Genomic DNA, 22,579 nt, shown 5'->3' on the forward strand with positions numbered 1-22,579 from the left:
ACTACCTCCCTGTGTGGAATTGCTCAGTAGCCTCAACTCTTCTCTCCTAAGTCTCACCTCTGCCTTAACCCGGAGACCCGTCGTCTTGTAGATCACACCCAGCTGCCCTCCTCTGGCCCAAGGGATGGGCCTGATGCAGGAGGCCTTTGGGCCTCCAAGAAGGTTTAGATGAGCAGTCAGTCCCCATAGAGGTGGCCTGTGTGGCCTGGTCGTGCCGTCACAGCACAGCATAGCTTCTCAGGTTCTAGTCAAGGCTGTATAGTTGCTCTGTGCCATAGGGAAGGAGCCTCCTGCTGCCCTCTTTTTCAACTCTGGAAGAAATGAACACTGTGGTCTGTGCCAGGTAGCCAGCAAGGGCCCTGAGCCATAGGGTTTGAGCTAGAGAATTAGGCCAACCCTGTCAGCGGCAGAGGAAACAGATCCCGGAACCCCATATAGTCAGTCACCCAACTAAGACCTCTGAAGCAAACAGGCCGTGGCCTCAATGGGCTTTGCAGAGCATCAAGCAGAGGACTATGGAACCTCCTAGAAGGGTGGGGATGGCTCATCACAGACTTTGGAAACCCAGGCTTGTAAGGGACAGTGAGGGTCTAACTTAAGACCTAGGAAGTGACCTGCGTTCTCAGGCCTGCCCAGCTCTTGGTTTTTCCTCTTCATTTTCATATCACCCATGGAGCATTCTCCTCCACCTTCCCAGGCCAAGCCCAGAAGACCCATTGTGTCTTCTTAGGCTCCACTTGCTGCTGCCCAAACCCCAGAGGCTCTAAACTGGACCCAGAGGGTCTGACTTGAACAGAAAGGATCCTTGGTGCCAGATTACGTGGCGGACAGGAGAGGAGGGAGGGGTGATGGGAGCAGGGTCCCCTAGTAAGGGCTGAAGACAGCCAGGAGACCCAAGACCAGGGCTTCAGATATTTTATTCTGCAACTGGTTTTTGAATGGATGAACAAGTGAGTGAACAAACAACATGAATGAACGAGAGAGATGAATGAGCCTCTGTCACGTGGCCTGATGGTCAGCGGTCATGTGAGGATGCAGTGCCCACTTACTGTGATTTCAGTGTCAACACGCTCCGAGGGCAGCTGTGAGTAGCTGAAGTGGAGGCACCGCTGGCCCGTGTTAGGAAAAAAGAAACAGCTGACTGTCACTCTCTGTGAGGTAGTCAGGCCTTTCAGAACCAGAGGCTGCCGAGCTCCGGTGTACCAGTGAGACTAATGGGAAGGAAGAGCTGAGGAGGCCGGTGCCTGGACAGAACCTACTTCATGTTTCCTGAACAGTGCAGTCTGCGTTGGGGGCATACTATTGCCCGCTCTACTTTTTAATGTTTCCATCAAATGTGCATGGCAGTGGGTGGACGTCTCCCCGACCCTCTTCCCAGGGAGATATTTGTCTTTTCTGCTGTGGTTGCTCAAGGCATTTCCCAGGTGCCCAGGTGGCTCAGTGCCTTGCCTCTGGGCACGCCTTGCCCTCTGGCCACTCCTGCCCTCCACGTCCTGGCTCCAGCCTGCCACCGCCGTCCTGCAGGCATTCTCAGCCTGTTCTCTCTTGTCCCATTTGCAGGCTGGTGGTTTGTAAGCACGTCTGAAGAGCAGGGTTGGGTCCCTGCCACCTACTTGGAGGCCCAGAATGGCACACGAGATGACTCAGAAATCAACACCTCCAAGACCGGAGAAGGTGAGGGCCTGTGGGTTCTTAGGATGGTAATAAGGCTGGTCTAAAGGGTTTTCCAGGTGCCAGCCCCTCCTGGAGGCAGCTCCCCAACTCTTCTCCCTAAGCCTCCTGAACTCCTCCAGTGGGTTGGATTTTGCCCAAGCCCCTTCTATTGGGATTCATTCACCGAGACCAACCCACACCCTGACCTGTGTTTGCCAGTTCCGTGTAGGGCTCAGAACAGGGAAAATTCTCCTGGGTTGTGGACTTCAGACTTTGACAGCGTTGGGCTAGAGAACAGGCTTAGGGCTAGGAACTACTAGAAAGTTCTCCCCCAGAAACTCCCGAGTTTCTCTCCAGAACTCCACGGAGACCTGCCTCTGCTCCCAGCTCCCCACTAGGCTCCTGCGGCAAAGACCCCAAGCAGTCATGTGGACACGATTCCTGCTGTGTGTCGTCTTTCCCACTCTGACACTGACAGCTGCCCAGTGGTACAGACCAGGCTGGCCTGTGAACCACCTCTCAGCTTCCCAGAGACTGGGGTGCTCAAGCTCCCACACGTCACTCCTCTCTGCTGGCTCCAGCTCCATGGGAATCTTCCGGGTATTTCTCCCTGCATTTCAGAGAGACTGCCTCTGCCCTCTAAGCCGGCAGTACTCCAGCAAGTCCGAGCCTCCCATGTCCCAACTCCCTGCTCCTAATGCCTTCCAAATCTCCTGTGGCCTGGCAGCAGGAACCCTTTCCCTAACGGTCAGTCAGTAGGACTGGTCCAGATGGCCATGTCTGAAGGCCAGAGAGATGTAGACCTGCCACCCACAGCTCAGGCCGGTTTCCCCTCCTCCCTGCAGCCCAAGCCAAAATAAGCAGCTCATAAAGGGCCAGATCCTTATTCATCCTTCCCCAAGATGTTAGTTACTCTGTTGGTGGTTGGGGCCCCACCCTTCTTGTGTCCATGCCTTATTTCAGCCCTGTGATTAGAGGAAGGACTTCGAACACATCCTTGTAACAGGACTCTAGAGCCTGGGTCCCCTTGGGAAGAGCTGGGATGTTCAGACAGAGCTGTTCCCGTCCTGAATCCTTGAGCCTATATCTGACTCTAGTCTGGTTCTTTTGTACCTCTGAGCTGGGTTCCATCTGGTCTGTCTGCAGACCTTGCTGCCTTCCTACTCTTCAAGGCCTGCTGGGCCTCTCAGTAACAGCAGCTCTCTGGGTGTGGCATTGCATGCCCGGAATCCCAACACTTGAGAGGTGGAGGCCAAGGATCAAGACTTCAAGACTAGCCTGAGCTACATGAGACCCTGTTTTAAAAGCATGAAAAGATAAAACCTCTCAAAAGGCCCTGCTGCCAGGCCAGGAGCAAACCCTTATTACCTACCCTGAGAGATGACATATATGTCATCTTTCTAATCGCAAAGACATTTAGTCACGTGTTTGTCCTCATCAGGTTTGGGTACAAGTGGACTTCCTATTGTGTCATGGCCCCTCTGAAGCATCTGCTTGTAAGGAGGGAAGGCCACTCTGGGCTTGTCAAGGGGAGTACATGGCAGATAAGCTACAGCAGGAAGAGGGCAGGGGTACTGGGTAGCAATGGAGGCCCCAGACAGAACCAGACAGGGTAAACAGTGCTCAGCAGGCCTGGTTAGAAGAGCATGGGTACTTAGCACAGAACAAGTGGTAACAGACGTTCTACTGCTGTGTTAGACACCTCGACCAATAACAAGCTGGGGAGCAAAGGGTTTATTTCCCTTCCAGGTTATAGTCCATCATCAAGGGTAAGCCAAGCAGAAGCACAGAGGAACACTGCTGGTTCAATCCCCAGCTTCTGCTCAGCTAGCCTTCTTAAACAGCCCAGGGCACACACACACCCCACCGAGCCTAGGGATGATACCGCCCACGGTGGGGCCAGGCCCTCCTCCATTAGCCAACAGTCCAGAAAATGCCCCCATGATGGCTACTGTCTAGTCTGATAGAAGCAAGCCCCTAATTGAGATTCGCTCAGATGTCTCTGAGTTGTGCCAGGGTGACAGCTGAAGTTACAGGACAGGTTGTGGAAGAGTTAGGGGGCAGCCAGGGTAACTTCTGGGTTCACATGTGTGTATATGCATGTGTGCACCAAGAATGCTACTGCTCTGCATGCTTCTAGGAGGACCTTTGTGACCCAAATCTACAGAGCCTTCATCGGGCAGTGGAAGAACTGGGGTGTGTCTGGGCTGGAGCCCACACTCTTAGCCTGTTGCCTGGGCCTCTGTAAGAAGTAGGTTGCAGGGTTAGAGAGATGCCTCAGTGGTTAGGAACATTGAATGCTCTTCTAGAGGACCTGGGTTCAATTCCCAAGACCCACAGTGCAGCTCACAACCATCTCAAATTCCACTTTCAGGGAATCCAATGCTCTTCTCTGCCATTGGTGGACATGCATTCATACACATAAAATAAAAAATAAAATAAAACTCTTAAAGAAGAAGAAGGGAAAGGAGGTGGCATGGGCCACTCTCCTCCTAGGGCAAGGAGATATTCCCAGAGGTTTTACTGGATTTGGACCCAGGTGTGTGCGGACAATGTTACTTTTATTCTCTCTACCCATCAGCCACCCTCTCCAGAACTAGGCAGTCTGGCAGCTTCTTTTGGTGCGAGGAGGTGAGGCAAGCTGGCACCCTGGGGCCCTGGTCCAGTGTACATTCCCTTAGGAGTCACATGAGAAGGAAAGCGTGGGGAGCCAGGCCCAGGCCTGAGGGTGCATGGGAGCTCAGTGCTCATCTGCAGTGGGGGGTTGGGGGGGCGGTGATTCAAGCAAAGCAGTCTTGAGCAATGAGACAATGAGGAGTTGTGGTCTTTGTCATCAGAAACAAAAGAATAGCATAATGGAACAGAACCTTGCCTGTAACATCCGCCCATGTGCGGTTCATTCAGCAAACCTTTCCTGGGCCAGTACCTGGTATTGCGTAAGGCCCTGGGGACACACAGATGCAAGGCACAGTCATCACCCTCCACAGACCCCACCTAGTGGGGATAAATAAGAAAGCAAAGATATAAATCAGCACAAGAGTGGAGAGAGCTCTGACCCAGGCAGGAAGAGGTGTCCCACTTCCCATGGGCACCCTTCTTCCCTCACATGGTACCTGGCCGCGGTGACAAGCTGACAGTCATGCTTGGTGAGTGGACAGCAACACTGTCCAGAACTCACAGAGCAATGATCCCTCCATCTCTAGGGGCTGTAGTTGAGGGTCTCCCCATCTCTAAGGGAGCAGGACCCTAAATCCTTTAGTCTACTCCTAGATTTGGGGATAGAGACTGAGGGCCTTAGCTGAATATGTCTCTACATGCTGACAGGGCTGCCTGTCAGATCATTCCTCATCCAGCTAGGGTGAGCCCCTTGGTTCAGTCTGGTGTGGTCTAGGAGACAGTAACCCGGCAGTGTGGACACATCCCCCTCTCTCCTCCCCTCCACCATCCCCTCTCATCCCCATCTCCATTCTCTCCACCGGTTTGGTTCGTGTGGGCCGTGGGCACCATCACCATCTCTCACGTCAGTGTCCAAGAGACGCAAAGCCCACCTGCGGCGGCTGGATCGCCGGTGGACCCTGGGCGGGATGGTCAACAGGCAGCAGAGCCGAGGTGACCGGGCGCCTGCCTCTCCTCCCTGCAGACGTTTGTTTCTCACTAACACCCTCTCCTCTGCCTGCTCTGCTCTCTGCCTGTGGTCTCCTGACTCACCCAGATCTGGCTAGACTTTTTCTCCTTCACTCCAGCTCAGACTGGGGACAGGGCCTTGCTTGGGAATTGATTGGACTGGCACAGGGGTGGCTGTGGCTTGCTAGTGCCCTGGGCGTTGGGGTTGTGGGACTGATGGTGAGTTTATATGTTCCTTGGAAGGGAAGAAAGGCATGAGGGAGGTCGGAGGTCTCAAAGGAAGGCCATCCCTGTCCCTGGTACCACTTATTAAAGAGATCGCAGCTCCTGACCCCACCAGGGCTTCCCCTCATGTCCCTTACCACTGCTTTCCACTGAGAAAGACTCCCTCAGCCACGCTCTCCCACCTGCTGCTATACCGGCCTACAGCCCTTCTGTAGTAGCTCCGCTTGAACCTAGAAGGGCACAGAAACCCATCGTGTCGCCAAAGTATTCCCCACCCAACACTGATGAGGGGCCCTCCCTCAGCAGGAGCACTGACCTCAAGGATCTCAGGAGGAGCTCAGTCAGGGGCTCCAGGAAGGCCCTGGGCTGACTAGGGAGCTGACATCTGCTGATTCAGGGCTCTTTGGCCCAGACCCTTCCCAACATCCCAGGATTTGTAGAAGGGGTGGGGGATAGCCTCTGGATGCACCCCTAAACATCTGCAGACCTTCATGCTGGTGGGTGGTCAATCTCTGCTGTCCCACAGAGAGTAGAGCAGAGGATGTACTTCTTGTGGTAACAATAGAGCTGGAAGCTGAGGTGGGTGTTCAGTGAACACAGGCCTCTCTGGAAAACGGGGATACTCCGTGACTCAACACCCTCACCCTCAAAGCTCGTTCCCAAGTGACAGTGTATTTCAGTGCCTTCCCCAAGACTCAGGCTACAGAACGTGTGGACTTCAGGGTGGCCACAGCCAATGGCTGACTCAGTGTTGGCCATAAAGAACCCAGCTTGTCCTGAGGCAGGGCTTAACGTGGACCCTGGGGGCTGATGTAGGCGGCCTGAGTTGGAGAAGCAGCAACAGGCCACACTTAAGGCAAAAGCCACCCTAAAGCCAGGAGGAAGGGGACAACTCAGGCAAGAGGCTCGGGTGGACCACGGCCTCCAGCTCTAGCGGCAGAGACAGAGCACATGGGCCAGGATCACACGAGGAAGACAGAGGTTTGGCCTGTTCTGCATACCATCACTCGCCGAGTCCCAGACATGCCTTTGCCTGCATGACCACACAGACGCACAGAGACCAGAGACAGGCCCACACAGGGGCCTGAAGGCCACAGGTGTGACTAGTACAGTGTCATATCCCACCGCCACCCCAGCTGTGCGTCCACAGCCTTGTATACCCAGCCACTCATAGGCAGTAATTCCAAGAGTGCCTCCACACATAGGCCCTGCTGCGTGTGGCTGGTTTACATAGTCACAGACGGATTTTGCATACAACTAATGGCTCCCTGTCACATCAGCCTGTAACTGCGGCAATACCCATAAATAGCACATATACATAACCCCTCATACCATGAAGACATGGCATATTGAGACAAAACAGTACATGTAGATGTAAATCCCCAAGTAATCATACGTCTGCAATCACCTATACATGAGCACAGACGGGCCACAACCTCAGGTTCATCATCACACACTTCGCAGCCCTAGCCCTGTGGAACTGTATTAAAGAGGGCTTGCAGAGAGCTGGCCAGCGGGCACCACACTGCGGGCAGTAGGGCTGCGGAGGAAACCAGCAGTGGGTCATCAAGTGACTAGATCAGAAACGTCAGTGCTTCCCGGGGCCTCTCCTCCCCATCCCTCAGCTGGCCAGGCCTTTGGAATCAGAGGCCTCGCTAGTGGAGGAGTTGGAGGGGCCAGGAGGGGAGCGGAGAGACTGCTGACAGAGGGGAAAGTGTTTGGAAGGAGGAGGCTGCTGTGGTTTGGAAACTGCAGGGCTTCCAGCCCCTGCCTCCCAAACTGGGACAGGCTGTCCACCTCCCCCAGCCTACCCGCCCGCCGTCCTCCTGGCTAGCCGTCATTCACCAGGAGTGCCGTCATCCCTGCACGGTCTCATCATAGAACGCAGGAGCCCTGACCAGCCTCTAGCCACCTCACAGTCTTCCCTCAACCCCGTCTCTTGAAGGGACATCTCAGCTACCTATAGAGACCATTTTCCATCTGTCTGAACGTTCTCTTGTCTAGGCATTGGCCGTGGGGTCTATGGCCAGCTCCAAGAGTGGGGCCCGGTCTCTGCTTATCCTCGGCTCACCTATAAAATGGATGGCCCGAGACCCACGTCACCTGTGTCAACCGGAGGTGGATTATATCTCGGTCTCCCCAGCCAAACAGAGCGGAAAACCACCTGCCCAAAGAGGCATGTGGGGAGAGGTGGTCGGACTGCCTTGCACTGTCAGGAACCAGGGCTTGAACTCTTCTCTGGAATCCTGCACTGAACAGGACAAAACACGCCTCTGTGCTGTTTAGAACTTTAACTGGGAGAGCAAGATGTCCCCAGTGTCCCCAAGCACAGGGTCCTTGGCAGATGCAGCCAGCTTCACTGGCCAGAAACAATATCCATGGTTCTGCCCCCTGCCCCAAGTGGCTGGCCATGGACTCTGCCCACCACACACACTTAAAAGACTTCGGTGGCCAGGCTTGGCATCCAAGAGGCTGGACACATGGTCAAGGCCCTGTTCTCAGCCATGGGGCAGGGCAGGGCTCCTCTGATCTTCCCCAAAGAAGGGCTGTCACTTTTCTCTTCAAAAGCAGCCTTGCCTAGGAAATCTTGCCCGATAGCTTCCTGCTTGAACCACAGGCTTTTAAAAATAACCCGGCTGAACAAAGGCAAAATGTGGAGCCCAGGCCTCGCCTCCCTGGACCTCAGGCCCTGCATTCCCAGACCTGGCGCTGTCCCTTAGCCGCTGCCTAGGCCAGGGTTTACCGTACCCCACTGGAAAATGGAGCAGGCAGGAAAGCAGAGGGTTGGCCTGGAGCCTGTGGAACTTCGCCAGGGCCCTAGTCAGAATCTGGCCGGGCAGGTTCTCAGGCAGAGTTGGCAGCAGTCCTGGGCAGGGCTGGGGTGGAATCTACAGGCAGCTTCCAAGCAGAGCCCTCTCCTCAGCTGATGCTGAGAAAGGCCTGTGGTAAAGGAGAGCCCAGTGAAGAGCTGCGCGGCCTCCTGTGGCCATCACCCACCTTTTGCTTTGGGGCAGCTTTTCAAACACGGCCTGTGATCCATCAGTTCCATCCTGCTGGATCACAGCTGGCAGGACAGTTGCCTCCACCAGAGGGAAGTGCTATGGGCCCAGCCCAGGGCTGCAGACAGCACCCTGATAATCTAGGGGAGAATGAGCAGATGGCCCTCCCACAGCAAGGGGGTTGGTGTGGCAGCTCTCTCCTAACCCCCACAGCCACCCAGAGGCTGAGGTCAGTGAAGGAGTCCAGCGGTTGGGTGTCACAGCTGGGAGCCAGGAGCATCACGCGCCTCTGAGGCCAGGCTCCGGCTCTCAGGAGCTCCCAAGCAAGCTTCCCACTCAGTCTCTCCTCATCCCTGCTTTCCTCCTCACTGATACCGAGTCCTAGCCTCTACTGCAGCAGCTCCTACTGCTCTGTGCTGGGTACCATGAGGACCTCCAGGGAGCACAGTACAACAGGATTCAGGGCGATCCTCCTAAGGGCCCCTCCAGAAAACCCCTTCTTGCGGTGGGGGAGGGTGTAGCATGTTCTCCCTGGGTCCCAAGCCGTCCTGTAGACGGTCAGTTGCAGGTCCACGGGAGGGCTTCACAAGGACAGGCATGGACCTCAGCAGACATGGAAGCCTGTGCAAAGGTCCTGAGGGATGCCCAGGGAGATGCCTACTGCTCAGCCTTCCCACCAAGCTCTTTCCAGGATTCCAGTGCTGTGGGAAAACGCGGAGGTGACCCTGCATGGGAAATAGAGCTCGTGGCTCTCCCGGAGGGGCTGGTGGGGGCCCTTGAGGTCTTCCTAGCCTCGAGGGCTTGGCAGCTCCACAGTGGCTGGACCTTCACCTTAACAAAGCCCACAACCACTCCTGTGGTGCTTGCTCCCTGGAACACTCTAGGGTAGAGGCTGTGGTCTGCTCTTAATAGGACTGAGGTGCTCAGTGAAGGTACCCCTGAAAACATCTGGAAGTCAGCCTGAGGGAGAAACTAAGAGTTTACAGGGCTGGAATCTAAATGGGACATGGCATGTTCTGAAGCGGGATGTGCTAGGGTTCCCAAGGAGACACCCAGCATTGTCCTCAATTTATTGACTTAGACCCTAGGAAAAGCAGATTCCTCCAAACTCTGGGCCCCAACACCCTGGCTAGAGGACCTGCTTTCATGCTGCCTGAGGCTTGAATCCTGCCTGGCTTTGCCTTGTCCTAGGAACAGCAGTGATCCCTAACCCAGTGACTCTTCCTCTGCTCTCTGAATCCTGCTCCTTCCTCTTCTCTGGAAAAGCCAGTGCTGGCCCAGGGCTTGTTAGTAGGTGGCTGAACCAGACTAGGCCGGGCAGAGGGGAATGGGAGAAGGGATGTGCACCACAACAACCTCAAGTAACTGCTTTCTTACCCCCCACCCACCGCAGAGGAGAAGTATGTCACCGTGCAGCCCTACACCAGCCAAAGCAAGGATGAGATTGGCTTCGAGAAGGGTGTCACCGTGGAGGTGATTCGGAAGAACTTGGAAGGCTGGTGGTACATCAGGTAGGAAGGAGCCCGGCTCCTGAGCAGCAGAGCTCAGTAGCTCAGTGCAGAGTAGCTGATGGTGAGGTGGCTGCTAAAGACAGCTGTGTACCAGCTCCACTCAGCTCGCTGACCGGCTCCGGGCCCTGAGAGCACAGGCTGACTCCCAGCCAGGAGGGTGCAGGGGCCAGCCCGGCTCACAGACACTGCTGGGATCCCTTCCCGTGTACCCGCCAAGAGTTCGGCACACCTGAATTTTGTTTTCTGCGTCCACCTTGGCTGCCTGACCTGCTCTTCAGCTGAGACACCCTGAAGCACCAGCCTCCACAGGCCCTGCTAAGTCCCAGCAGGCTGCCTCTGGTGCTCACAGCTCAGCACTGGAGGCCCCAGACATAGGCCTCGCGTCCATGTTCCTGGTGGGTGTAGGCCATTGCACTCTTCTCTGTCTCTCTGTCTCTCTCTGTCTCTCTCTGTCTCTCTCTCTCTCTCTCTCTCTCTGGGTTTGGGTGTGTGTCTAGTGGAGTAGAATAAGCTAAACTCTGTGGCTCTCATTCTGCTGTTACCAACCCTAGACCCGCCTTCAGTGTCTTTGTGTTTGGAAAGTTCTTTTGGAGCATTTCAGCTGTGGAGAATGTGCTCAGCTTCTCTCTCTCCTGCTTACAACCCCTCTAACAACAATCCCCCATGTGCTATGGGGACGGCTGCCTCCGTTCCCCACACCCCCAGACTTAACTGTGGTCCCCTTCGAAAGGCCGCTGCTGTGTCGCAGCACTGGCTCAGAACCCAGCAGAGCCTGGTGGTCTTAAAGCTGTGTCTGCGCTGCAGGGAGGACTCGGGTGACCGGGCCTTAGTGTGAGCTGATGGGACATCGCCGTCCCCTCACCCTTGGCCTAGGTGCCTGTCAGTCTGGAGGACCGAGATGGGTGTACCTTTCTATCCTGTTAGGTGGCATGGGACTGTGTATTTAAACACGTGTTGTCCCAAGCAGCCACCTGTGGTCTTTCATGCTCTGTAAGCAGTGGAAGCTGGAGCCAACTGCAAATCCATCAGCCACAAGCCGGACATGGAAAGGCTAACATATCCCAGCTGGCTGGTGGCCTGTGCGTGTTTGCCTAGAAGTGATCCCCACAGCTGCTTTTTATATTTTGGGTTTTCTCTTTGTTTATCTGTTTGTTTGTGGTTTTAAGGTAACAAATAGCATCACTCTGGCTCTTCTAGTCAGCTACTTGTCCCTATAGCTTGGTTCCTTCTAGCCAGTAAGGACTTGAATTGAGGACCCTAATGATCCCATTCTACCTTAAGAAGGCAGCCAGATACCCCCTTAACCATGCTATTTCCCAACATTCCAAGCTGTGTGTTGATCCTCATTTCCTGTCTTTCTTTTCCTCCCCCAGCCTTAGACACACACACACACACACACACACACACACACACACACACACACACACTCTCTCTCTCTCTCTCTCTCTCACACTCACACACACTCCTACACATTCCCTCCGTAGCCTGCATCTCCGGAGTCAGTCCTGCTACAGAGCTGGGAAACAGCTGTGAGGAAGTTGGGCTCAGACACACAGCCACCCCCATGCTGTGCGTCGCTCTGCCTGCTGTATCCTGGAACACAAAGCTGGAACGTAGCGTTATCCATACAGCATATGGAACACAAAGCGCTGTGAAATGGGACACCCCAGGCCATATCGCAGGCCTGACTATCTCCCCACAGCCCCTGTCCGGATTCCTCTGCCGCTTCCACACAACAAGACAGCAGCAAGGTGTCTTCAGCTTTTTCTGAGCTTCACGAACCCCAGGCTCTGGGCCTGGTTTACACACTTTCCCTCAGGCCCCTCTGCTACCCGCCTTGCCTTCCTGAGCCTTGGCCACTGCCATAGAAAGGTCAGACACGTGTACTCGCTGCTCCTCTCCATCCTTGACACTCTGTGCTTCTGTTTGTACCCCTCACATCCAGAAGAGCCATCCCCAGTTCAGTAATGTCTGCCCTCTAAGCACCAAGTAAGTCAGACACAACCTGTGTGCACCCCCACTGATAGGAACATGAGGAGCCACCTCCTGTGTGAACTTCTGCGGTTCTTTTCTCCTGCCTAACACACTCTCAAGCTCCAGGTCACATCAGGAAGGGCGGTAGGGGTCGCCAGACATCTGGCCGCTAAGAGCTCGAGAGCCAGCTGTGTCCCAGGGAGCAGATGGGGACATTGCAGCCTCCAGTTGGAAGCACTGACCAGTGAACGCTGGGCCCGGAAGCAGGCTCCCTGTGGATTTGGGTAAAGGCTCAGCACCATGGGAGGAGAGAGGGAGACGCTGTTTTAAAAAGACAGCGAATCACCAAAAGCCAAGCCAGCCCTGTCACTCACCTCGAGCCTGTTTATGAGCTTTCAGTTTGGTTTGACTAGGTTTGGTTTCACCGTAACAATGGTTTGCATTTTATCCAGCCATACGCTTTCATCTGCATCGGCTTCTGTATTTGCAGCCCCAGTTAGAAAGGTTTTTTTTTTCAAGCCCCGAGATTATATAAATATGACTTTTTTTTTTAAACACAGAGTCTTGTGTATAGTCCTAGGTGGCCTGGTACTCCCTGTGTAACCTAAATTGGTCTGACTTAAGGTGGTCCTCCTGCCTCAGCCTCCCAAGTGGTAAGATGATAGACATGAGCCACCATGCCTGGCTCGCTCTTCTCTCCCTCTCCTTACTGTATGGTAAGAGGCCCGATCTCACGTCTTTGTTTTTCCTCATTGTCCTCAACTCCCCTATACTATAGTTTATTTTTGCCCCACAGCGTCGAAGGGTTACATTTATGGACTTACTCTGTGAACTTGACCTGTCTGCTGTCCACCCAGCAGGACTCGAACCCTTGGCCATCGGGTGGTGGTTACCACCTCCCCACCCCACTCCTTTTTTATCTTGTTTTCTTTTGTCACAAGGTCTCTTGTATCCAGGCTGGCCTGTGTAACTGAGGATGGCCTTGAACTTCCGGCCCCCTGCCTCTGCCTCCAGAGTGCTGGGACTATAGGTGTGTGCTCCAAGCTCGTAGGTCCGCCTCTCTCCTTTGGTGAGATAGTTAGTCTTACTCTCTAGCCCAGCCTGACCTAGAGCTTAAAAATAAAAAATAGGCCGGGCGGTGGTGGCGCACGCCTTTAATCCCAGCACTCGGGAGGCAGAGCCAGGCAGATCTCTGTGAGTTCGAGGCCAGCCTGGGCTACCAAGTGAGTTCCAGGAAAGGCGCAAAGCTACACAGAGAAACCCTGTCTCGAAAAACCAAAAAAAAAAAAAAATAAATAAAAAATAGCATTATCTTTTCTTTTTAGTCTGTGACACTTTTGTCCACATAAGCACTGTATCCTCCCCCAGCTCCCCATCTACTCCCTGCAGGCACCCCCCCCCCCTGCACCCCCGCGTCTCCCCTCACATCCTCTCCCTTCTCGTGTATATGTGTGTACGTGTGATCCACTGGGTCGACTGGTGCTGTAATGCCGATCATCTCGTACAGGTAACTGTGAGTTCAAGGGTGCAGTATCCTTGTCAGGAGAGCAGCATTTCCCGGCACACTTCTCCCCACCCTCTGGCCCTTAATAGTCTTTCCACTCCCTCTTCCATGATGCTCGCTGAGAGGCAGGCGGGAGCAGATGATATGGATGTCCCGTTTAGGGCAGAACATTCAATAGTCAATTATTCTTAGCATTAAAATGGTGGGAACGAGTTGAGTCTGCACTAACTGCTGAGAGAAATTCCACAGAGAGAAACCCTCCTCTGGCCAAGGCTGAGGGTGGCACTAACTTACATTTATATATATATATATATATATATATATATATATATATATATATATATATATATATATATATATATATAAAATACTTGGAAGGAAGCTTGATGGCCATGTCCACTTAGCAAGACAACAGTATTAGGCTCCCCCAGGGCCTTATGACCGGGTTTACAGTACCAGGCATGAACTCCCTCCTGTGGCACAGGCCTTAAATCCAATCCCAAAATAGTTGCTTTCCCGGATCTGTCCTAGAACCTCTGATCCCCCTTGCCTCCTCCTTCTGACTGTTGGGATTTTAGGTGTGTACGACCACACTCAACAGTCTTTATAGATACCCTCCTTTGGTCTCAAGGTGTCTGTTCGTCTCTAGATCTGCAGCTGCATCCCTGTGTCTTACAGAAAGAAGTTGAACTCTTTTTAGAGAAACAAGATGACTTGGCAAGAACTGTCTTTGGAACTTACCTCTTCCTCGCCCCTCTCCTATAGGGAATGTGATTGTTCGGACTACATCCACATTTCACTCCTTTTCCCTAGAATTACCCTCAACTTCTTGGGTCATACAATAGCAGGGCCATCGTGAAGTCTACCTTTTGGGCAGAATGATGTTTAAGAACCGTAATTTTAAGGTCCTGTATTTGCCTGAGGGCAAATGTCCGGTATCTTTCCCATTGACCCCAGCTCTGGTTTCCTCTGGGTTAGTGGAACCGCCAAGCCTCTAGCAGAGCATGGGAGAGAAGCTCGGCTCGGCAAGGTCAGATGGAGACTGAGGCCCGGAAGTAGAAGGGGAAGCCAGATATGAGAGCTTTAATGACGGCGTGGTCCTTCCTCTCACAGATATCTAGGTAAGGAGGGCTGGGCACCAGCGTCCTATCTGAAGAAAGCCAAGGACGACCTGCCAACCCGGAAGAAGAACCTGACGGGTCCGGTGGAGATCATTGGGAACATCATGGAGATCAGCAACCTGCTCAACAAGAAGGCATCCGGGGAAAAGGAGGCGCCGGCTGAAGGCGAGGGATCTGAAGCCCCCATCACCAAGAAAGAGATCAGCCTGCCCATCCTCTGCAATGCCTCCAATGGCAGTGCCTTGGGTGTCCCAGAGAGGACCACGTCGAAGCTGGCCCAGGGCTCCCCAGCTGTGGCCAGGATCGCCCCTCAGAGGGCTCAGATCAGTAAGCAACTGGAGGCCCCAGTTCCTCCCAAAGAGCTCCCGCAGAGTGGGTGGGTATGGGTGCAGGGGAATGCAGGGACCATGCGGGGCCTCCATGTCATTTTCACCGAGGGACAGTCTGGCCTCTTAATTGTCAACGTGCCTGTGCTGGTCACAAGAGTGAAGAGCACCAGGGAGTGTGCCCTGCTGTGCACTTGCCAGCTGCTGCCCTGAAGATGCAGTCTGCTGGCCTCTCTCTCCTAAGAGAGAATCAGGGATGGCCCTTTAGCAAGGGAACCGACCCCAGGAGCAGGAAGCGACATCCAGAAAGAAGCCAGAAAAGGCTTTAGAAATCTAGATGCTCAGGATAAAGCTGATTTTACAAACCTGTGGGCCCCCGAGTTTGTGCAAGCCTGCTTTGTGGGGTGAAAGGTGTGGAAGCTGGCTGGTGCGTAAGGGGGCTTGCCACTCAAGCCTGATCTGAGTTTGAGCCCTGGGACTGACTGACATACAGGTAGAAGGAGAAAACCGACTCCCCAAGGCCGTTGCACACATGCCCATCCCCCACCAACATTCACAATAAATTACTAAAGTCTGTCTCTCCTCCCCCCCCCCACACACCTCTGGCCCAGCAACACCTTTGGTATTTTGGGGGGGGGGGCACAATTTCTATTTATGTTCAGCCAATAATCTGGAGGAGAGCTGCTGTTCTTTGTTTTGGTTTTGGGTTGGGTTTTTTGTTTTTATTTTTATATTTAGCTCTTAGCTTTATTGTTAGCCCTCTGGTGTGTGAGAAGTCTTTACTGGACAGGACTTCCATCTAGTCTTGTGCTACCCTCAGAGGACTTAGGACTAGTGAGCAAAAAATAGATGTGATTCCTGCTTCTACTGAAAATCTCATAACTCCATGCAGCCTTTACCTTCCAATGGCCTGCCTGCAATACCTGTAGATTGGTGTACCTATCACTTGGTGGGGGGTGGAGGTGGGGTAGGGGTGTGTGTGTGTGTGTGTGTGTGTGTGTGTGTGTGTGTGTGTGTGTATCCTTCCAAAGAACAGGCAAAGAGGCTTAAAGGTCCCTCCATTCCTACAGTGACTTAGAATACAGGGTCTTTCATAACTGTGGGACCAAAGCATGAAGGAGGGAGGATGGGGCACTGTAGTCCTGTGGGATCTTACAGGGAAGGAGGGTGTGGCACTGTAGTCCAGTGGGATCTTACAGGGAGGGAGGGTGGGGCACTGTTGTCCAGTGGGATTCTTAAAGCTGTGGCTCTTCTTTCAGGCTCCCCAAACCTGAGGACAAGGCCTCCCCCGCGCAGAGAATCCAGCTTGGTATGTGGACTTTCTCTTGATTCCTCGTCTGGGGTGACCCGCAGCACCCTTACTCATTTGATACCTTTGAAGCAGAGTCCGTGGCCCAGGAGTCTGGGGAGCCCTGGTGGGTTTCCTTCATTGCCGGGCTGGGGACAGGGACAGGAGCCTGCAGATCCCAGGCCTCCTTGGAGCATAGCCAGACAGTTTATAATCGGAAATGCACTGCACTCCAAAGCTAAATAAATCCATCCCAGCCACTGCACTGGCAGACATAAACATTTAGACTGGCCAGCAGGAATGTCCAGTAGGGCATTGCCAGGGGCTAGAAGTGGGGCTCCTGGCTACGATGGCCCAAAAGCCCACAGCTCTCTCTCAGGATTGCCCAGTGAATGTGGTGGGCTCAACAGCCTAGGGGGTAAGGGGTAGACCAATGCTTATCCTCCAGGAAGGAGAGCTGGCTCATGGAGGGCTGACAACCATTGAGGTCCCTGACCCTTGAGTGGGTGGAGTTTCCCAGTGACTACCATCTCAAGCAGGGAGATGTGTAATCGGGAGCTTGGAGAAGAGCCGTGTTGGTGATAAGCTGAGAGTCCTGAACAAAGACCTATTCCGGGATGGGGGAGTGGGCCAGGGGGCAGCTTGATGGGGGAGTGGGCCAGGGGGCAGCTTGATGGGGGAGTGGGCCGGGGGCAGCTTGATGCAACTGGAAGGCAAGCTCAGGGCTAGGGTGTAGCTCGGTAGTACTTGCTAAGCATGCACGAGGCTTTGGGGGTACCATCCCTAGCATCCTTGGAAGGGGAAATTGGAGCCTGGCTTAGATTCCATTTCTGACATAGGAACAAAGAAAGACCCTTTGCAGGTCACCTACCTTCCAAAGCCCTCCATTTCCTTTTCTGAGAGAGAAGAACAGTATTGGCCGCGTCCCAGCTCTGTCGTGAGGATGGGATACCGTGGTGTATATTTTGGACTAGCAGCCAGGTTTCCTTTCCTGTGTGCACTCCTGGCTGTTGGGTGGCACTGTCTGGTCCTCTACATGGGACAGATCCTGAATCACAACTGGCTGCATGTTACTCCAGGGGCCTTGGTCCATCCGTGGGAGTTAAAGGCCCTCCATACATTTGAAGATGTGCCCTTTGGCCATGAGTATTTTGTGACCTAGCCATTAGTCCCCCTGAAATTTCTCCTTTTTTCCCTGGGTTTTTGCAGCTGCACAACTGATTCTCCATTTCTCCCTTTTCTTTGAGCCCCAGCTAATTATTTTCAGGCAGCCTTGACTTTGGCAAGAAGAGTCATTCCTTCCACACTTAGAAATGCAAGCTTGCTGAGGGAGGGATGCTGTTCCAGTTCGGCTCAGCTGAATCCCACTGTCAGGGTACAGGGGGCTGAAGCATGGCTGGAGCCTGGCTGGAGCCTGGCTGGAGCCTGGCTGGAGCCTGGCTGGAGCATGGCTGGAGCATGGCTGGAGCATGGCTGGAGCATGGCTGGAGCATGGCTGGAGCCTGGCTGGAGCATGGCTGGAGCATGGCGGAAGCATGGCTGTGCCAGCTTCCACGTGTGGCTGTACATCCAGGCACGGGACAGAGAAAGTTGACTGAGTCACACCCTTCCCCGTAGCCCATCTTTCTCCCATCCCTCCCTCAGAGTGACCCAAGAGAGCTCATCTTAGGCGACAGAGGAAGCTGAGCCTGGAAGGGCAAAGAAAGAAACAGGGTTCCAGAGGTGCCGACCTCCGGCTTTGTTCAACTGTCCCTGCACCCCTTCTCCCTGGAAGTTTTTACATCATCTCAGGAGTCGTCTTCACAACTCCATCCTTAGTTCTGTTTTATAGAAGAGGAAACTGAGGCTGGGGTAGTGGCAGCCTCTAGGTTTGTCCGCCCTCCACACCACAGCTGCCTCCCACCCCGCACCCTGCCTCTTCAGCTGCTCTGTGTTAACCCCTTAGTATAAGGAAGAACAAAAATAAGAAGACAGAGCCGGGCAGAGTACATCCTGTTATGGTTACAATCTGCCAGGCTGGCTGTCCATGGGGCTTATACCGGCTGCCTCAGAGCAGCACCCAGTAGGTGCACAGAAAATGGCTGCTAAAAAAAAAGAATGTGGCTCATAGATCATGGGCCAGGTGTTCTAAGTGTCCTTAAATACCACTATGAGAAAAGTTGTGTGCCAGCATCTAAAAGGCATATAGGAGTTCTGGAATATTCTGCCTGCCTATTGAAACAGGACTCTGCGTTCGGTCCAGGGCACCAACAGGCTAACCCCCTCCCAAAGACTCCTCCCCCAACCAGCTGCTCCCTGTCCTCCGACTTCACTGTCCTGGGGATAGTCGGCCCCTCACCCTCTTCTTCAGCAGCTGCCCACTCGGCTTAGGATCCCCCCTTAGGTTTATAAAATGGCGCTTTCCCTACTTTGTTAGGATGATTCTTCTGTCTTTCCTTTCCACCTTGGGACCCAACTATTGAGGCCTCTATAGTGAGCATCCCAATAGCTCAATAGTGTTGTGTGGACCCTGGGTGCCACCTCCTGGAGGGAGTCCTGAGCATAAGTGACCGCTGCTCTCCCACAGGCAGTGATGGCCACGAGCACCCGGGGAGCCAGTGGGCACCAGTCCCTGGCCTTGGTACTGCTCTAGTAGCTGGATTTGTTCACTGATTGTTTCTGCTTTTAGGGGTTCCAGCTGCCGAAGCCACCAGAGCCCCCTTCTGTTGAGGTGGAATATTACACCATTGCGGAATTCCAGTCTTGCATTTCTGACGGGATCAGCTTTCGGGGTGGACAGAAGGCTGAGGTGAGCCTCCTTTTGGCCAAGGACCTGTTTCACATTTCATATGTCTTCTTGGCGGTGTTTCTGAGGGTCAGGCAGAGTGGGTACAGAAATGAGCCGCCCCGCCATGAGTACTTGCCTAGTCAGGGCCACAACCAAGGCGAGAGCCCCAGACTTGGGCTTCTGCCCCTCACTTGCTCACAGTGCTCACCCCGTAGTGGCATGTCCCAAAACATATGCAGGGCTGAGCACGAAGAGCCTTGAAATGAAGTCTGCTGAAGGTGTGTGAACTTCTGGGACAGAACAGTTGGCTTCATCGAGAATGTTTTACTTGAGAGGCACGCACATGGAGATCAGAGGACAGTATTGTGTACCGACCCAAGAAGTCCTAATGAGATTTTGTTGAGATTTTTGGACACTGGGAGGATGTTCTGCAGGGAGTATCTGGTCTCAGGCCTGTACCTCCCCGTTTGATTTATGTCTCTTCCCGTTCTCACCTCAGGCCCTTTCAGGGGACATTGGGCATGGGTGGAGGACAGTCCTTCACAAGTTGGTTTTCATGGTCTAGGAACAATATGGTAGATTTGGGGGTGTCATGGAGGTCTTTAACTCCCTAAGTTGCTGGCACAGACTTAGAGAGTCTCACAACGAGGACCAGGGTTTGAATCTAGCCTGCCACTGACTGCCACAGGTCTTGGAGCACTTATTCAAGGGCTGTGTCTATAAAATAGGCTGAGTGGGACGTTGTAGGGACCCAGAGACCCGTGTAACCCACTGGCCTGTCCACTTTCCCTCAGGTCATCGATAAGAACTCAGGTGGCTGGTGGTACGTGCAGATTGGGGAGAAGGAGGGCTGGGCCCCCGCCTCCTACATCGATAAACGCAAGAAGCCCAACCTGAGTCGCCGAACCAGCACCCTGACCCGACCCAAGGTGCCACCACCCGCGCCGCCCAGCAAACCTAAGGAGCCCGAGGAGAATCCCGCGGGAGCCTGTGAGAGCCAGGACTCCCCGCTGAAGCTTAAGTATGAGGAACCCGAGTATGACATCCCTGCCTTTGGCTCTGACTCGGAGCCTGAGCTGAGTGAGGAGCCCACAGAGGACAGAGGCTCAGGTGACAGGCGTCCTGCCCAGCCCCGGAGGCCCTCGCCTGCCTCCTCCCTGCAGCGGGCCCGCTTCAAGGTAGGCGAGTCTTCCGAGGACGTGGCCCTGGAAGAGGAGACCATCTATGAGAATGAAGGCTTCAGACCCTACACAGAAGATGCCCTGTCCGCCAGAGGCTCCTCTGGGGATAGTGACTCCCCCGGAAGCTCCTCATTGTCTCTTGCCATGAAAAACTCCCCCAAATCAGGTTCTCCCAAGTCATCATCACTCCTAAAGCTCAAGGCGGAGAAGAATGCGCAGGCAGAACTGGGGAAAAACCAGTCCAACGTCTCCTTCGCCTCCTCCATCACCATCAACACTACCTGCTCCTCCTCCTCCTCCTCCTCTTCCTCTTTGTCCAAGAACATTGGTGACACAAAGCCACGCTCCGCCTCAGATGCAGGCATCCGCGGCACCCCCAAGGTCGGGACCAAGAAAGACGCCCCCGAGGCGAAGGCCGGGCTGGCCTCCTGTGCGCGAGCCAAGCCATCTGTCCGACCAAAGCCAGTCCTGAACCGAGCGGAGTCTCAAAGCCAGGAAAAGATGGACATCCGCTCCTTACGGCGCCAGCTGAGGCCCACGGGCCAGCTCCGGGGGGGCCTCAAGGGCTCTAGGAGTGAGGACTCAGAGCTGCCCCCCCAGACAGCCTCTGAGGGATCCAGGAGAGGCTCTGCTGACGTCATCCCCCTCCCAGCCACCACTCCCCCATGTGCTCCCAAGAAGGAATGGGAAGGGCAAGGCGCCACCTACGTGACATGCAGTGCCTATCAGAAAGTCCAGGACTCCGAGATCAGCTTCCCTGTGGGCGCTGAGGTGCACGTGCTGGAAAAGGCAGAGAGTGGATGGTGGTACGTGAGGTTTGGGGAGCTAGAGGGCTGGGCTCCTTCCCACTATTTGGTGCCCGAGGAGAACCAGCAACCTGACTCCACTGGCAAAGAGCCAGACACAGTCAAGAGCACTCAGAATGAAGGCAAGTCGGACAGTCTGGAAAAGATCGAGAAGCGGGTGCAGGCGCTGAACACTGTGAACCAGAGCAAGAGGGTCACCCCGCCCATCCCCTCTAAGCCTCCTGGGGGTTTCGGCAAGACCTCAGGCACCGTAGCGGTGAAGATGCGGAACGGGGTGCGGCAGGTGGCCGTCAGGCCCCAGTCTGTGTTTGTGTCCCCACCACCCAAGGACAACAACCTGTCCTGTGCCCTGCGGAGGAATGAGTCACTGACGGCCACTGACAGCCTTAGGGGCGTCCGCAGGAACTCCTCCTTCAGTACTGCACGGTCAGCAGCCACCGAGGCCAAGGGCCGCTTGGCGGAGCGGGCTGCCAGCCAGGGCTCAGAATCCCCCCTGCTGCCTACACAGCGCAACGGCATCCCCGTCTCCCCCGTGCGTCCTAAGCCCATCGAGAAGTCTCAGTTCATCCACAACAACCTCAAAGATGTGTACATCTCTATCGCAGACTACGAGGGGGATGAGGAGACAGCCGGCTTCCAGGAGGGGGTGTCCATGGAAGTGCTGGAGAGGAACCCCAACGGCTGGTGGTACTGCCAGATCCTGGATGAGGTGAAGCCCTTCAAGGGCTGGGTACCCTCCAACTACCTTGAGAAGAAAAACTAACAGACACTGGGTCCCTCCAGACTCAGTGCGCTGCTCTCGCTGCCGTTGGATGAGTGGTGGCGTGGAGACAAGGGGGAGGACGGTGGGAGGGGGGAGGGGGGTGACGATGAACCCTGCGGAATATGTGACCCCCGAAGACACCCTCCAGCTGGAAGGGAGGGTGTGGTGGGTGCACACACTTAGTAGGAGAAAGGGAACGGCGGGGTCGTCCTGGGCCCGGACCCCCCACACGCACACTGGTGGCTTTGCTGATGGACCATGTGCCGTTTAGTACAGGCCATGTGGGAAAGCCCAATTGTGCCTTTGCTGCAGCTCTGGAAAAGATGTCATGAGGCGTGTCCAGGGTCCTGCCCCTGCCTCTGGAAGTCACCCTTGTGTTAGCCTAATGATGTGTTTGGCGTTGTGTTGGTTTCTAGTCCACCACCGACCACTGGTGGGTGTCTGGAAGACCACCAGCTCTGGGGCTTGGCGGTGTCTCCTAAGAGCTCAGCCCTTTCTGGGGCCAGGCCACAGCCTATTTGGTAGCTAAGAGTTCCCAGATGCCAACAAGGACTGCCTGCCTTTGCTGTGCTGACCTGGCCCTGGGGAAAGAACCTGCCCTCCTCAGGGCACATGGAGGACACTGGGAGTTGACCTAGAGGATGGGTGGGTGGTGCCGGGCTCCTCATAATCCAGAATTGTTGAGGAGTTCCTGGTAGGCAGCTCCTTGTGCATGTTTGGGAAGGGGTTATTGGTTTGGAGGTTATAAATCGGGCGTTTGGTTTGGGGTTTATTTTAGAAATTATTTGGGGGCCCGAAGGTCTCAGCCTCACATAGGAGAGGGCGTAGTGGTGGGTG

General features: G+C 54.5%; 1 protein-coding gene across 6 annotated transcripts in view; it reads left to right on the forward strand.

Annotated features, from left to right (window-relative positions):
* The window catches only part of Sh3pxd2a (SH3 and PX domains 2A), a 130,114-nt gene extending 108,180 nt beyond the window's left edge, over positions 1-21,934 (forward strand). For 5 of the 6 annotated variants that reach the window (XM_059256744.1, XM_059256767.1, XM_059256753.1 and 2 more), the window contains 7 exons: positions 1,561-1,674; positions 5,179-5,262; positions 9,895-10,012; positions 14,604-14,938; positions 16,197-16,246; positions 18,894-19,013; positions 19,787-21,934. In XM_059256744.1, coding sequence (XP_059112727.1) covers positions 1,561-1,674; positions 5,179-5,262; positions 9,895-10,012; positions 14,604-14,938; positions 16,197-16,246; positions 18,894-19,013; positions 19,787-21,742 — 2,777 coding nt within the window. In that variant the 3' untranslated portion in view covers positions 21,743-21,934. The remainder of the gene's footprint in view (positions 1-1,560; positions 1,675-5,178; positions 5,263-9,894; positions 10,013-14,603; positions 14,939-16,196; positions 16,247-18,893; positions 19,014-19,786) is intronic. The other variant, XM_059256772.1, reaches the window with a different exon arrangement.
* Positions 21,935-22,579: the final 645 nt, after the last annotated feature.

The sequence above is a fragment of the Peromyscus eremicus genome, chromosome 1 (assembly GCF_949786415.1).
Source record: "Peromyscus eremicus chromosome 1, PerEre_H2_v1, whole genome shotgun sequence".
Classification (NCBI taxonomy): domain Eukaryota; kingdom Metazoa; phylum Chordata; class Mammalia; order Rodentia; family Cricetidae; genus Peromyscus; species Peromyscus eremicus.